The sequence below is a fragment of the Xiphophorus maculatus genome, chromosome 11 (assembly GCF_002775205.1).
Source record: "Xiphophorus maculatus strain JP 163 A chromosome 11, X_maculatus-5.0-male, whole genome shotgun sequence".
NCBI classification, from domain to species: domain Eukaryota; kingdom Metazoa; phylum Chordata; class Actinopteri; order Cyprinodontiformes; family Poeciliidae; genus Xiphophorus; species Xiphophorus maculatus.
The window spans coordinates 32072767-32088305 of NC_036453.1; the positions used below are offsets into that span (position 1 = coordinate 32072767).

At 36.6% G+C, this 15539-nt stretch overlaps 1 protein-coding gene across 4 annotated transcripts in view; it reads left to right on the plus strand.

Annotated features, from left to right (window-relative positions):
- The window catches only part of LOC102228751 (disks large homolog 2-like), a 31741-nt gene that overhangs the window by 15443 nt on the left and 759 nt on the right, over window positions 1–15539 (plus strand). For 3 of the 4 annotated variants that reach the window (XM_023341669.1, XM_023341668.1, XM_023341670.1), the window contains 7 exons: window positions 1275–1350; window positions 6109–6205; window positions 8038–8088; window positions 9371–9472; window positions 12303–12475; window positions 12681–12790; window positions 14228–14319. In XM_023341669.1, the coding sequence (XP_023197437.1) occupies window positions 1275–1350; window positions 6109–6205; window positions 8038–8088; window positions 9371–9472; window positions 12303–12475; window positions 12681–12790; window positions 14228–14319 (701 nt within the window). Of the gene's footprint in view, window positions 1–1274; window positions 1351–6108; window positions 6206–6592; window positions 6639–8037; window positions 8089–9370; window positions 9473–12302; window positions 12476–12680; window positions 12791–14227; window positions 14320–15539 lie in introns of all 4 variants that reach the window. The other variant, XM_023341671.1, reaches the window with a different exon arrangement.

A 15539-nucleotide genomic window follows, 5' to 3' on the forward strand; every position in this document is an offset into this window, starting at 1 on the left:
CTTAAGGCCGAGGAAGCTAACACTGACACTTTTCATTTATTTTTCAGAGTTACAGTTGAAACCATATGTTGTAGCTACTCTTGCATAATAATAAGGTCCAAAAATGCCAGAGTAGTTTTTCAGGAGGAGGTTTTCGACTCACTCAAAATAAAAAGCATCCACAGAGAGGTTTCTGGTTTCAAAGAGTATTTTCTTTACTTACAAAAATAACAGAAATATTCTCCGAGTTGATGTCATACAAAAATTTAAATATAAATGTTAAATATAAAATGCCAAAACTGTTTCACTCCTCACTCCTTCACCAAACAATCAGATCAATCACAGCAGCTGCTTCTGCTTGTTAATCACAGCAGGAGGCTGACTGACAAGAAGGAGGGTCTAAGCATAATGAATAAATAAATAAATAAATAATAGATCTACCATTCGCATAATCTTGGATCTGTAACATTAATAATTTAGCAAAAAATTAATTAATCTAATTCTTAATAGGCTCCAACACCATAGGTTTATATTGAATTAAACACACTGACATCTTTTTTCTCACTGTTTTCAGTCTGCAATGTTGGCTAATAAGAAAATATTATATACACCTGAGTCAATATGGTTTTCATCAATAAGAACACCAAATTTAACATCTTGGATAGTCATATCCATTAAATGGATCCATGAAAGTTCAACAAAAGGACTATATTGGTATGTTCACAAATCAAATAGTAATTTCACAAATCTTAAATTAGGTTTAAACACTCTGTTTTTAGAGTATAATAATCTAGTCCATGTTTGAAGAGTATGAGAGTTGAAACTTTTAAACTACAACTATTAAAGACTCTCAAGATACTGAAAAATTAGGTAAAATCACTTTTTAGCTATCTGTCAAATATTGCAGACATTAACAAAATTTCCATTCAAGAAGAAAGTGCAATTAGCAGGTGACAAGACTAGGCATTTTAGTCGCCAGACTATCCAAGACTAGAGCCAGCACATCCAATGCTATCGCTAGCTTTTCCAGGCTAATGGCCAGCAGAAGAAAAAGGAAATCTTGGGTTTCTATTTGGAGAGTCGCCAGCCTCTCCAAGTTAATGCAAGTGAATAGCCTCCTTCTCATTTGCTATTTTGGCTGCTCAGTTATCAGAGCCAACCTATGATTAATTATATCAGTAGCTGGTTTCAGAATGGAATTATCCTCCTGTGTAAAGCCACCACTGAGAGGCATGCATTAACAACTTGACTTAAATTATTTTACTTTGGTAAATTACTTACTTGGTTGTTTGCAGAGTGGAACGGAAGGAGCGGGCACGTCTAAAAACTGTGAAATTTAATGCCAGTGCAGGACTGTGTGATTCAAAAGTGGTAAGTTTTTTTATTAAGATCTTATTCTTTTCCATATAAATCACAGCCTTCATTGAAATTCAAAGTTGTCTTTTTGGCAGAACTCATCTTTAAGTTTTGTACATGGCTTTTATGAATTACTCTTGGTCATTTATTGTTTAGTTTTCATAACAATGTGATGATGGCTTTACCTTTGGGAGAGAGGCACAACTCTTACGTTCAAGTTAGTATTTTTATGCAGTTTCATCACAGTAACTTTCTACCTGGTTATAAAATAATACAGATTAACATGGTAAATGTGTTAACATGTAGTATAAACCACTTTTGTGACAAACTCACAAAAGTGGTGAGTTTCATTTGTGAAACTCACCACTTTCTCACACTCTCAATAGGACTGAGATGTGTCTCTCTATGCAATCAGAATACCATTTCAAGTTCCAACCTAAAAAAAAATCATGATCCTTCATATATTTTATGTGCACTACTTCCCCATTGCTATAGCTTGATGCAATATTTTGGGTTTTATCATATCTCACTTGTTTTTTTTTTCCATAACATGTAATTTTTCAAGTTGTTCAGAATTTATGGAATAATACAAATGCCACAAAATTTACATTTGTGGAGGAATTAATTTATTTAACAAATATGAAGTATAACATACAGTATAAAAATAAATATTCTTAAACAGAATGTGAAAATAGTTGTATGTAGATGCATTAATTTTTAGTATTTTTTCATGTTGAATTTAGTGATTTCTCTGTATTTGTAGCATTTACTGTGTTGTTTTGTATTTGTTTTACAATTGAAACTTACCAGTTGTTTTTCTAGTAGTTCAATCACATCATATTATCACACTAAAGTGTCATCCATTTCAATGTGATAAATAAAATCTGCATTTTGTGGTAATTCCTATTTCATATGATAAAACAATTATACTAATGAACCATCTGATAAGTTGAAAAATAAATGCCAATAAGCCAACACACAAAAGCCCCACAGAATGCACACAACCAAACCAGCTGAACAACACCCACTAAAAGAGCTTTTAGTTCAAATCAAAACCACACTTTATGATAATCAGTCAGTTATTAAGGTATTATAGATTCAAGGTCGACACTAAATATCAATTTAACAGAAACCACATGAAAACATTCTGATTTCCCTCAAGACAGTGTAGAGAGCTGAACAAAAAGTAGGATGGTGGCTAAATAAACTCACTTTTTGATGACACATGAAACTGATGATTAGAAATTAAGCAACAAATCTTTTGTTTTTATATCATGAAAAATATAATTTTTTTCCTGTATTGTTGACATCTCAATGAGTCAATTCATCCAGTAGTCTTAACATCTGTTTCCTCAGGCAGACTATTCCTTCTATTTTTAAAATTTATGACCTTAAGCGAGGGTTTATGGTACTGATATTTCCTTTCTGTCTTTATTTATTCCTGTTGGTAACTTTGAAATTAAAATCAGTTAGTACTTCTTTACTACCAGCTTCAAACATGTGTATCTTAAACTGCGAAATGACTATCACTAAGTTAACTAAAATGTCCCAAAACAAATGGTTTCTGATGAGTTGGTTAGATTTAGACATGAATCTGCAGCTCTACCATTCAGTGGTGTAGAAATATCTGAATGGCTTATGAATCTCCTAGGTAACATTTTAGTAATAGATGTGTTTATAATATGTTTACAAATTCTATTGTGTAGGTTCAGTTTGTTCACTTTCACATTTACTAACTTGCAGACAGTAAATGTATGCAGACTTGAGTTTTTCTTCTAAATTGCAAACCAGGGCAAAGGGAGCTCTTCTCCTAAAATAGCTCTGCAGAGGAAATTGTGTCTCCCTGTACTGACACACTTTACACAGTTTTAAGAAGACCTTTCTTTCTTACAATGATGTATTTATAATTAACTGGCATACAGACATATGCCCTATCACTCAGCATAGTTTTAGTCGGATATACTTTTTTTTGGTCAACTGTGGTGTGTGTATGTGTGGAGGATGTTCAGTCACTTTCTTTTGCATGCTAAGGATGCACTGTTGTAGGGCTGTAATGATTCCTCAAGTGATTGGAGTACCTCGGTTATTAAAATTTCTCGAGGAAAATTTATCTGCAGAGAGAGAGAGAGAGAGAAAAAATATATTCTTTTACAACAGCCCTAAGGCAGGTATTGCTTCAAAGTTGCATCATACCATCCTTTAAGCTTACTAACCAGTTACAAAAAAAATAATTACCAAAGTATTTGCTTATCATCTAAACAAACACATGGCTCACTTGATCCATTGTGATCAAACTGGCCTCATACCAGTTTGAACAGCATCTTGTTTTCAAACAGACTCTGACTCCTAAACATTATGTGCCTGACCAACCTTCCTGGCTCTGCAGTTATCTCATTAGATGCTCACCAGTTATTCAACCAACTTGAGTGGGAGTATTGATTCATATTTCTCAAAAACCTCAATATTCCCTCATGACATTTGTTCGTCATGACCAATTCCTCCTGCAGCAAAACAGCCCCCAAACATGATATTGCAACCGCCATACTTCATAGTTGGGATGGTGTTGCCAGGCTTATGGGCATCCCCCCCGTTTTCCTCCAATTATGAGCTCTTCTCTTCTCCAACACCATAAGTGCAGTAAGCCTCTTCTGCACTGGTGGCTCATATTGCTTTTTGCTGTTTTCTATTATTAATTTAGTAACTCATCTCCTTGAGCTTTAATATGTTTTAAATATGGCTGGAGTTTCAGAACTAATAAAAGCAATGTTTTTGTGGCCCTCTTGTCATTCTATATCATGCAGTTGTGGAACATCAAGAAGTACCATTAGTAACAATGTAATCAAGTAATTGGAAAACACAAAGTTATATTACCTATTCCAGCTGTCTATGGACTTTAAAGCTTTCTGTAAGTCTATAAGTATGTAAAAGCAATAATACCAGCATAGCCTTTGCATGGTCTTACCTTTCTTTATACATGAAGACCAGTATAAAGACCGGTTTATACTGGTCTTTATGACCACTATAAACTGGTCATAAAGATATTGTACTAAAGACAAACTTTTTATGTCCCTTTAAATGTTTTGGAGCAAATGAAAATGTTAGAACCTTTAAAATGTACAGTATATAGTGCTGTAAAACAGTTACATGTTTATTTTGTTTTTGCCTGTTCATGAAGATCAAGTAAAAACCATTATAGGGAAATTGAATAATAGTAAAACGAAAGGTACAAAATAGTTTTAAAATCTCTTGAATCTTTAAACAAAAGTGCCTTAAAAAGTTATGAAAAGAAAATATATTCACTGTCATATTCTTTCTATATATCCCTTTTTTAAACCTTGAAAATCTGATATTTCATGTATCTTTTTTTATTTGATGAAGTACTTCTACATTGCTGCTCAACCTTTAAGTTCATGCAATATAGTGAAATCGGTTCTCATTGATGTCGACACGATAAAAATTGCGTAGCTGTATTCGCAGAGAACAGTTCCCCTGCCACGCCCTAGTCAAACTATTTCAATAGAGCATTGTGCGAAGTATTGTCTGGACTCCAGACCTGGACAAGTTGCCACAGTTGATGTTATCAGGAATTTTGTTCTCTACCAGAACATCCTAGCGGACATTGTCCAACCATCATTATAGGGCCTTAAGCCCAGTCACTTTGGTTATGCAGTAGGGCAATGATCCAAAGCACAGTTGCAAAGTGACATTTGAATAACTCAAATATATATCAAAACAAAGTTTTGGAGTGGCCTAGCCAAAGTCTGGAATTGAACCCAATTCAAATACTTTAAACCTTAAGAATGGCATATGATATTAAACATGCTGTTCATTCCTCCAAGGTAAATGAAGAGTTCTGCAAAAGAGAGTGGGCCAAAGTTAAAGACTTGTTTCCAGATATTGCAAACTCTGGATGTAAGTTGTTACTGCTAAGGGATCTTATTTCCAGAAGACCATGTCAGTTTGAATAGCTGTTTTCAATTAATGAATGAAATCATTATTTGAAAATTGATCTCTGTAATTTACTCAGCTTAACTTTTTTCAACATTGAAATTAGTATCATGATCCAATACATGTAAGTACTGCAAAAAGGCAAAAACTGAAGACATCTGTAAAGAGGCAAGTATTTCACTTTACATTACATTTTCACTGCTTATTAATTGCTGTCATAGTGTATTATTGTTGTAATTGTCTAATAATTACCAACACTCTCCCCTTTATGTTTGCTACAGAAAATTAGTTTAAGATTCATATAAATTATTACCACTGCCCTGATGAATACCAGTACTGTTTGTTGTTACTGCAATAAACAATAATCAAATAAAAAAAGTTACATTAAATTTCCTTGGGCTTAATGTGACGCAGTGGTTAGAGTGTACAGTGATCTGTATACAGAGGCTACAGACTTTGGTGCAGCTATCCCAAGTTAGACTGCCATACTCGATTTTTTTGCTGCAGGTCTTTTCCCCATTCTCTCTCATCAGATTACTATCAAATGAAGTACACCAGTGGCATAAAAAAATCTTTAAAAATATAGGTAGAAATTAAAATTCTGTCTTTGCTCAACTTGATTTGGTTGACGTTAAAGTTAGGTATCCATGAACCATGTGAATACAATTCACATTTTTTGTAGGTACTCGTCTTAAGAGTGTAGTTTCAGCTTCACTTTGTTGGTTTTAAATTGTTTTCTTGATGTCCCACTTCTTACAAACATCTGCTTTGTCCGCATGAAACTGACAGTTATGCATGCATGCCACATATTTTTTCTTCTTTCAGTCATTCACTGACAAGCAAAAAAAAAAATTCAGCTTTACACGAAAGCCCCCATTCTGCAAGAACAAAGTTGCTGAACAGGATGGCAGTGATTCACAGCGTAAGTAATCTCAGACACACAAGCACCTCAGCACAAGTTCAGTGGAAGTAATATGGAGGACCATATTACAGTGACAAAGTTTCTTTAACTTTGTTTTTATTTTTGTTAGTCTGTTTTCCATGACTCCTTCATGAGGCTCATCAGTCAACAGGAATAAGATTACCATAACACTTTATGTTATTTTGACATATGACCCACTTTTCCACTCAGTCATTGTAAGACTGTTAATTTGTTTTTGTATTTGTTTTTGTTAGTTTTGGATGCTCCTGCTGGCTAGATATTTCCGTAAAGCTAAACTTGTGGGTGTACTACCTCCAACCTTTTGAATGTGCAGCTGTTCACTTTCCTTTTTATCTTCTGCAACGGATCTCTTTGGATGATCAATAGGACATCGTGGGAATAGGTGATGATGGGTATGGGACAAGAACATTCAGTAAGTTGGTTTAGAGAGGATTTCTCACCTCTATTCAGCACGGCCACTTCAAAGTTACTCACTGTACATCAGGGGTGCCCAAAGTCGGTCCTGGAGGGCTGGAATTCTGCATGTTTTAGTTTTCTCCCTGGTGGTAGTAACAACCTCCTCAGCAAGTCAATGTTCTCCTTAGGCCTTCTAACGAGTCATCATTTGATCCAGGTGTGTTAAACCAGGGTTAAAACTTGCAGGATGCCTGCCCTCCAGGACCGTCTTTGGGCACCACTGCTGTACATAAACATTTTTGTCTCAGCATGTCTCTCCTTTCTGCATTCCTGCATGCTGTAGCAGTTCATTTTTTACTGTTTTCTTATGTTGGACTGTCTGGACTGGAGTGTGTGAGACCTTGTTCTGTTCTGTTTTCTTTTTACCATAATTTTTGGTCCGAACTTTGTTTATTGGTCTATTAAGTAGCATTTCTAAAAGGTTAAAAGAGATGAAGGATATTATGTTCCATAGAAAACACTGCCAAGCTGGCAGAATTTCTTTTTTTTTTCAGTAATTCATGAAAATAATGTAATCACATAAAATTACATGAATTGTTTTTAAGAAGTAGCATCCATCTTCTGCCGCTTAACCGGAGTCTGTTCACCAGAAAGGGGTCCAGGAGGCATCCTGACCAGATGCCCGAGCCACCTCGACTGGCTAAGAAGTAACATAAGATGTTTTATTCAGTTTAATAAAAGGACCAGGGGTCTTTAAATCCAGGCGTAGAGGGCCGTTGTCCCCAAATGTTGTGATGTGTCGCTGGTTCAATACACCTGAATAAAATGGGTGAATTACTTCCTCATTATGCAGCCTGTCTTTGTGTATGAATGTATATATAAGATCCTAAATAAGATGATGTTGGAGCATAAAAATATTGCCTGTGTATTTTTATTTTTTTTAAATTTGTGTATGTTTCCTTGGCACAGAGCCCCCTAGAAACTTTTTTGCAGACCTGTGAAAACACTGTTGTACTAATCAATGCAACGAACGATAAATGCATGGACGAGTTTATCTAGAAACTCATCACTCATTTGACAGAAGGCTGACTTTGTAATTCTCTTTACTTTGAAACTTAAGGTTCAGGTCTGAGTCCATCAAAACACCCAGAAACTATGTCTTGTTTTTAGGGTATCGGTTTAAATCAGATACCCTAAAGTTTTTCACCTGGTTTGAATTTCTGATTGTATTTAAGTTTATGAAATATTTTAAAGCCTCAATGTGGATTTTTAACCTCTTTAAAACTTGCCTAACAATCAGGAGCAAATATTTCAGCTTAAATCTGTTTTTTCAAATGACATGACTCTTACTTCATTCTTGAACATTTTTCAGTTGTGGGAAAAAGTTCTAATATTTTTCTCTTTTATCTCACCAGGAAGTCAAGATGATGCAAGACTATCCTATGAATACGTGCTACGCCAAGAAGGTAAGTGGATTGCCTGAAAAAGGATAAAATAACAAATACTCAGTAGGAAATTCCCCTAACAGAATCTTAATGTTGATTTATGGTCATTATTGTTATTATTATTATTATCATTAATTATGTAACAGACCTAAAGCAAGAGAAGTTTGGTTTGACTTTACCTCAGACAGTGAGGAAAAACAGGTGCATGTGTCTTTTTATTCGATTTCTGTAGACTTCTTGTTTGAGTTATACATAAAAGAAGATCAGCCTATCCTAGCATGGTGGAGGTCAGAGGTATGAAGCAGATTGAATTTGTAATAATCCCCTCAATTAGGCTCTCCAAAGACCACTCATTTACTGGCTGATGTTACAGAGGAGTCTTAATCCTGTGTGAGAAGCCTTACAAGTCATGCCAAATGTATATAACTATTAAAGAATCTCCCCATTCACTTGGGGTGAAAACAACTTCACTGTTGTTTTCACTTTGTGTCTGGTATAAAACACATTTTATCTTGTATTTTACTTCAAGTTATTTATGTAGAAATTGCTTTAAATGTTCATTAAATACACTTACATCAGGGTTGAGCTGGCAAATGGAAAAAGACTTCTGTTGTGCTCCCTTTATTTTGTGTGTTAGTTCCTTAAATAGTACAGCCACCACAAGCATCAGGTAAAGAATGAGGAGAGTTTTCCGGTCTTGGTTTTTTAATCGAGCTGAGAGTGGTCTACAAAAAACAACAAAATGAAAGCCATTATTTCCGCTCGCTACAAACGGTTATTTCTAATTTGTCCACCAGATGGCAGCAAAAGACCACAAACAAACCACAAAGCACAACATCCCAATCTTAACTCTTTGCATTGCAATACATATATTAAACTGCACAGGAATACAAATGCTGCTCAAATACTGATAAGACTTACTGTCATTCATTTACACGCTCTCAGTCTCTTGTACAACAGCTCTGAACGATGTGAGTGGAGTGACATGGGAACTCCAACTTCTTCCACTTTCTACTTGTCTAACACTGAACCTGTGCTCTCATTAGCAGCTTGAGACTACTCAGAACCAATCACAGTAAACATTACTCAGGCAGCTTCCTGAGCTCTTATAGTGCTATACACACAGTTATATTAATTAGTCCATTTTCAACCACTTCTTTTTGCCTAAGTCAAGGTTGGCAATTTTTCTGATGACCCATTACAATTATAACAACATTGAAAAATAAACAAATAAAATGGCAAATGTGCTGAGATTTTAAGAAAGGTTAATGACGGTGCCAAAATTCTGTGTATTCCTGTTCAGTTGATTATGCTAGACCTGTCATCATTCTTGGACCCATGAAGGACAAAATCAATGAAGATCTGATTGGCGAGTTTCCGGACAAGTTTGGTTCTTGTGTCCCACGTAAGTTCCACCACATAAATGCATTTTCTGCATATCAGTGAACACACAGACAATAACTGGGCATTAGGCAATTGGGGTTTTCCATTATGTTGTTACCATTTGTCTTAAGTTGATTCTAGCCTGAGAGGCTTTTGGGTCAATGGATGGCAATAGTCATGCAGTACAGTTTTGCACATTTTGCACATTTGTGTTGCACATTTGACCCCAAATTCCTCAGTGAAGACATTGGTATCATTAGCTGGTTTTTAATCTGAAAGAGGCAATTCTTCTCAGGCTTTATGGCAACCACAACTATTTTGGAGATGAACTATATTGGATTTCAAGTCCAATGAATTATGGGTTAGTTTCAAATTGGAATCACATAGTTATGCTGTTTTTATTTTTTGTTTTGTTTTCTGAATTAAAACTTAGATTGCAGTAAGTATCCTTGCAGTTATGATATGCTAGTAATGTATTCTCTTCCTTATACCACAATGTAAAAAGTCTCAACCTAAGAGCAGTGAGATATCTTGGTTATACACTGCTCAAAAAAATAAAGGGAACACTTAAACAACACAGTACAACTCCAAGTAAATCAAACTTCTGTGAAATCAAACTGTCCACTTAGGAAGCAAAACTGATTGACAATCAATTTCACCTGCTGTTGTGCAAATGGAATAGACAACAGGTGGAAATTATTGGCAATTAGCAAGACACACTCAATAAAGGAGTGGTTCTGCAGTTGGGACCACAGACCACTTCTCAGTACCTATGCTGTCTGGCTGACGTTTTGGTCAGTTTTGAATGTTGGTGGTGCTTTCACACTCGTGGTAGCATGAGACGGACTCCACAACCCACACAAGTGGCTCAGGTAGTGCAGCTCATCCAGGATGGCACATCAATGCGAGCTGTGGCAAGAAGGTTTGCTGTGTCTGTCAGCGTAGTGTCCAGAGGCTGGAGGCGCTACCAGGAGACGTGGAGGAGGCCGTAGGAGGGCAACAACCCAGCAGCAGGACCGCTACCTCCGCCTTTGTGCAAGAAGGAACAGGACGAGCACTGCCAGAGCCCTGCAAAATGACCTCCAGCAGGCCACAAATGTGCATGTGTCTGCACAAACGGTTAGAAACCGACTCCATGAGGATGGTATGAGGGCCCGACGTCCACAGATGGGGGTTGTGCTCACAGCCCAACACCATGCAGGACGCTTGGCATTTGCCAGAGAACACCAGGATTGGCAAATTCTCCACTGGCGCCTTGTGCTCTTCACAGATGAAAGCAGGTTCACACTGAGCACATGTGACAGACGTGACAGAGTCTGGAGACGCCGTGGAGAGCGGTCTGCTGCCTGCAATATCCTTCAGCATGACCGGTTTGGCAGTGGGTCAGTAATGGTGTGGGGTGCCATTTCTTTGGAGGGCCGCACAGCCCTCCATGTGCTCACCAGAGGTAGCCTGACTGCTATTAGGTACCGAGATGAGATCCTCAGACCCCTTGTGAGACCATATGCTGGTGCGGTTGGCCCTGGGTTCCTCCTAATGCAGGACAATGCTAGACCTCATGTGGCTGGAGTGTGTCAGCAGTTCCTGCAAGATGAAGGCATTGAAGCTATGGACTGGCCAGCCCGTTCCCCAGACCTGAATCCGATTGAGCACATCTGGGACATCATGTCTCGCTCCATCCACCAACGTCACGTTGCACCACAGACTGTCCAGGAGTTGGCGGATGCTTTAGTCCAGGTCTGGGAGGAGATCCCTCAGGAGACCATCCGCCACCTCATCAGGAGCATGCCCAGGCGTTGTAGGGAGGTCATACAGGCACGTGGAGGCCACACACAATACTGAGCCTCATTTTGACTTGTTTTAAGGACATTACATTAAAGTTGGATCAGCGTGTAGTGTTATTTCACTTTAATTTTGTGTGTGGCTCCAAATCCAGGCCTCCATTGGTTAATAAATTTGATTTCCATTGATGATTTTTGTGTGACTTTGTTGTCAGCACATTCAACTTTGTACAGAACAAAGTATTCAATGAGAATATTTCTTTCATTCAGATCTAGGATGTGTTATTTGAGTGTTCCCTTTATTTTTTTTTTTGAGCAGTGTATATATATACATAGAGTAGGTTGGAGAATACAGTATGTGGAGTAAATTTATGTAATGATTGTGATTTCAAAAAATATCCCCTTACAAATATAAAGAACACAAATGGTTATGAACTCATGGAATAATTTGCTTTTTTGCTTCTAAAAATCCAGTTTAAGTACACATTTTTATATGTACTCATTCAAATAAATAAAATCAAGAAAATAAAAAAAAAAAAACATTACCAAGTAATTTGATTCACCTCAGATACCCACCAGAGATTGTCTTAATGAAAGAGAAAAAGCTATTTATAAAAATCTTTCACAATTTTTTTTTATTTTATTGAGAAAACATCACAAGAATTAATATGTGATTGGATTTTCTTAACGAGGATCTTCAGAGTCTCTGTTTTCTTTGTGTCACATTATACCTTTAGTGCCATGCGTTTCCTGCGTCACCATGCTAATTCTAATCCTGTATCTTTGATTCATTTTACAATTAGTTACCATTACCAGTTTATCAACAGTCAAATCAGTTTGGTGGTTTTGGAGAGAATATAACTTGTCAGCCTCTCAGTAGCTGTTGCTCTGTCTCTTTTACAGTGTCTTGCAGCTTTGCTTTTTTCTCCAACTGCTTGGCATTTCAAATTGGAATCACATAGTTATGCTTTTTTATTTTTTGTTTTGTTTTCTGAATTAAAACTTAGATTGCAGTAAGTATCCTTGCCATTATGATATGCTAGTAATGTATTCTCTTCCTTATACCACAAGACACCACAAGGCCAAAACGGAGCTATGAGGTTGATGGGCAAGACTATCTCTTCGTGATGTCCAGAGAGCAGATGGAGAAAGACATCCAAGAACACAAGTTCATAGAAGCTGGACAATACAATGACAATCTTTATGGGACCAGTGTCCAGTCTGTAAAACATGTAGCTGAGAGGGTAATATTATTTCATTCAACTTCATGTTGGCTGTACCACACAGAAGCATAAATGTTCATATAAAAAAAGAAGTTGTAATGTTATTGTTCCAGCTGATCTGTTTTCTTCTCTTATGCAACAAACCAGGGAAAAACATAATAGATAATTCTTATTTTTTTTATAAGAATTTTATTAGAATATTTTCTAAATCACTATGTCTTTTTAGGGCAAACACTGTATTCTGGATGTCTCTGGAAATGCCATTAAACGACTTCAAGTAGCACAGTTGCATCCAATAGCCATCTTGATAAAACCTAAGTCTGCTGATTCATTAATGTGAGTATTTCTATGGTCTTCAGTAACATATCAGTTTTACATATTAATTTTTAACCAAAGCTATTAAGATTGTGAATTGCTTCCAACCACAGCAACAACAGAGATGACTCTGAGCATCCCAAGAAATAAAGACAGTTTTCTGTTTTTTTCTTCCTGTTTAAAACATCCTCCTTTAATTATAGTCCTGCTCTGTGTCAATAAATCGTCTGTCTGTCTGTCATCTAGATATGTAAAGTCCTAATGTTCTGCTTTAAAGTATGGAGCTCTGAATTAAACCAGGGAGCTAATGGGTTAGAGATTAAATTGGTGATGATCCATGGGCTAGGATCTGGGACTATGCTGGTTGGATGATGGACCGTTTTGTTCTAGTCATGTTAGCTCCGCAGTGGCTAAGGGGCATCAGCATTGTGTGCAGAGCTGGTTTTCCAATTCCAACACCCTCACCTCAAACACTACAAAAGTGCTACATTTATTATATGTACCATTATCAACATATGAGGCAGAAAAGTTACTAAACATGACACAGAGAACAAAAAAGAGGAGGAGATTCAGACAGACTGGAAACAGCAGGAGAAGTCATAGTAGCGCTGCTGCTAAGATAACACCAAGCTATCTAAGCAAGCAAGCCCTCTTACCATGCCAAATAAAAAAAGAAATTTTGTCAAACATAAAGAGTTCCCAAAAAGTAAAGTTCAATGCACATCATATGTGTTTTACTGTGCATATGTGTTAGTATAACTCACTAAGGTTTCAGGACAGAGAAATTAGATCAAATCAAGAGTCTCAAACAACAGACAACAGAAAGTGGCAAGTTTTATCCTTCAGAGAAAAAACAGTGTGAGGATTTGGATTTTCTCTCTTAGTTCCTATGTTGTCGGGTCTTCCCCCTAATTGCCCCCAGTTGTCCCTTGTTTCCCCTGATTACCTTCCCGTGTATTTAAACCTGTGTCTCTTGCTCTATGTCAGATCCTTGTCATATGTCTGTCCTCGTTGTCTAGTTCTATTCCAGTTGTTACCAGTGTTTACATTCTTGGCCTTATTGCTCACCTGTGCTGCCTGGGCTTTTTGTACCCTTTTGAGATCACTATTAAAACCATCATTTTTTACTACAACCTCATCCTCACCAACCCAAATCTTGACATACAGACCACTACAGAAAATGCTTCCTGCCTTCAGCATTAGCAACAACTCGTTAAAGAAGCTTGAATAATGAGTTACAGCAAATTGAATTTCCCTGGGGATAAATAAAGATGTTGTTTTTTTATTTAATTTTAATTCTTGAATTCATGTTGACCTTGTGATGGCCGATGTGATGAGAGTAGCATGCCTCATGCTTCATTACAGATGTACTAGTCATCTTTAATGTCTCCTGAGCAGCATGTCTGTTTTGGAAATGAATGAAAAAAACATTTAAATGTTATCCTATGTCATACCCAGGGACATGAATAAGAAATTGACTGAGGAACAAGCGAAGAAGATATTTGAAAAGGCTGTGAAGCTGGAGAGGGAGTTTGGCGAATTCTTTACAGGTAAGGTTTTACTATCAATACAAATACAACGTCACAACCAGGCCTATTTCTTAAACATTACAGAAACAAATAGTAGCCAACTTTAAACTTACAGTAAAAACTTGTTTAAATCAATTTCAAACTTTCAGACCTGTAGAAAGAAAAGAAGAAAACAGAGGATGGTGTTCTCTGAACCTCATCTAAACTTTGTGTGTGCAGTATAGACATGAAGATCAAACTAATTTCTATTCTCAATATTTTATTCAGTTAGCAGAGGGCAGACATCAGGTTTCCACCTTCTGTCACCTAAAATAATATTATTTTAGATTTTAAATTTGTTTTGATCTATTTAATGTCTCCTATAATTCAGCATCTTAATCTTTCAGTAAACAATTAATGACTTGTTTTATTTAGGTGATGTCAACACTTTCGCTACCAAGATAGCATAGCAAGGGCTCTGCACCTGACAGGGTATTGCTAAACACCTTAGCAATAAAAAATCTTACTGATTTTCCAAATTACTAATAGAAATCATTCAAATTGGCTGTGATATTATATAAAATAGGACTAATAAAAGGCTAAAGACTGACCTGCTGCAATGACTACATCCAGTTTTCATGAAAAGAAAAGGTAGTCAAACTATACTACCAGGCTGCTTTGTCTGTTTTTGTATTTCCTGACCAAACAGCCACCTCTCAAAGAACACCAGGGCCCCATTTCAGAAAGCGGGATGAATGAAAATCCTGAGTAAGTTCTGGGGTAACTATGTGCTTATCCTGGGTTTTCAGTTTCAGAAACCTGTATTGCAGTTATTTTCAGTCAACTTGTCACTGTAGTTTATCATAACCAACCCTGCTCAGTAGAAGGATTGTTTGAACAAATCCTGAGTTTGTCCTACTTATGCTGTCATTAAAATGTAGAATTCAAATGTGCACTTTCAGGCTTCTTTTTTTTCTCCCTTTGTCATGGTGAATTACCTTATCTGCCTTCCATTGATGAGGGCTTCTTCTTCTACTTGCACTCTTCACTCAACTTGAAACAAAACTTAGCTGCCAAGTTTATCTCCTGTTCTTAAAATGAAAATCTAGAGCTTCACAGAACAGAGTAAGTTTATTCAGAGTAACTTCCTTCTACTCAGTTTGTTAACCCTGCTTTCTGAAATGCAGCTTCTTTAGAAACTAACTTGCTGCATGTAATACACAACAGTATTTATAAATTAGGTTATTAAAACATGAATGAAA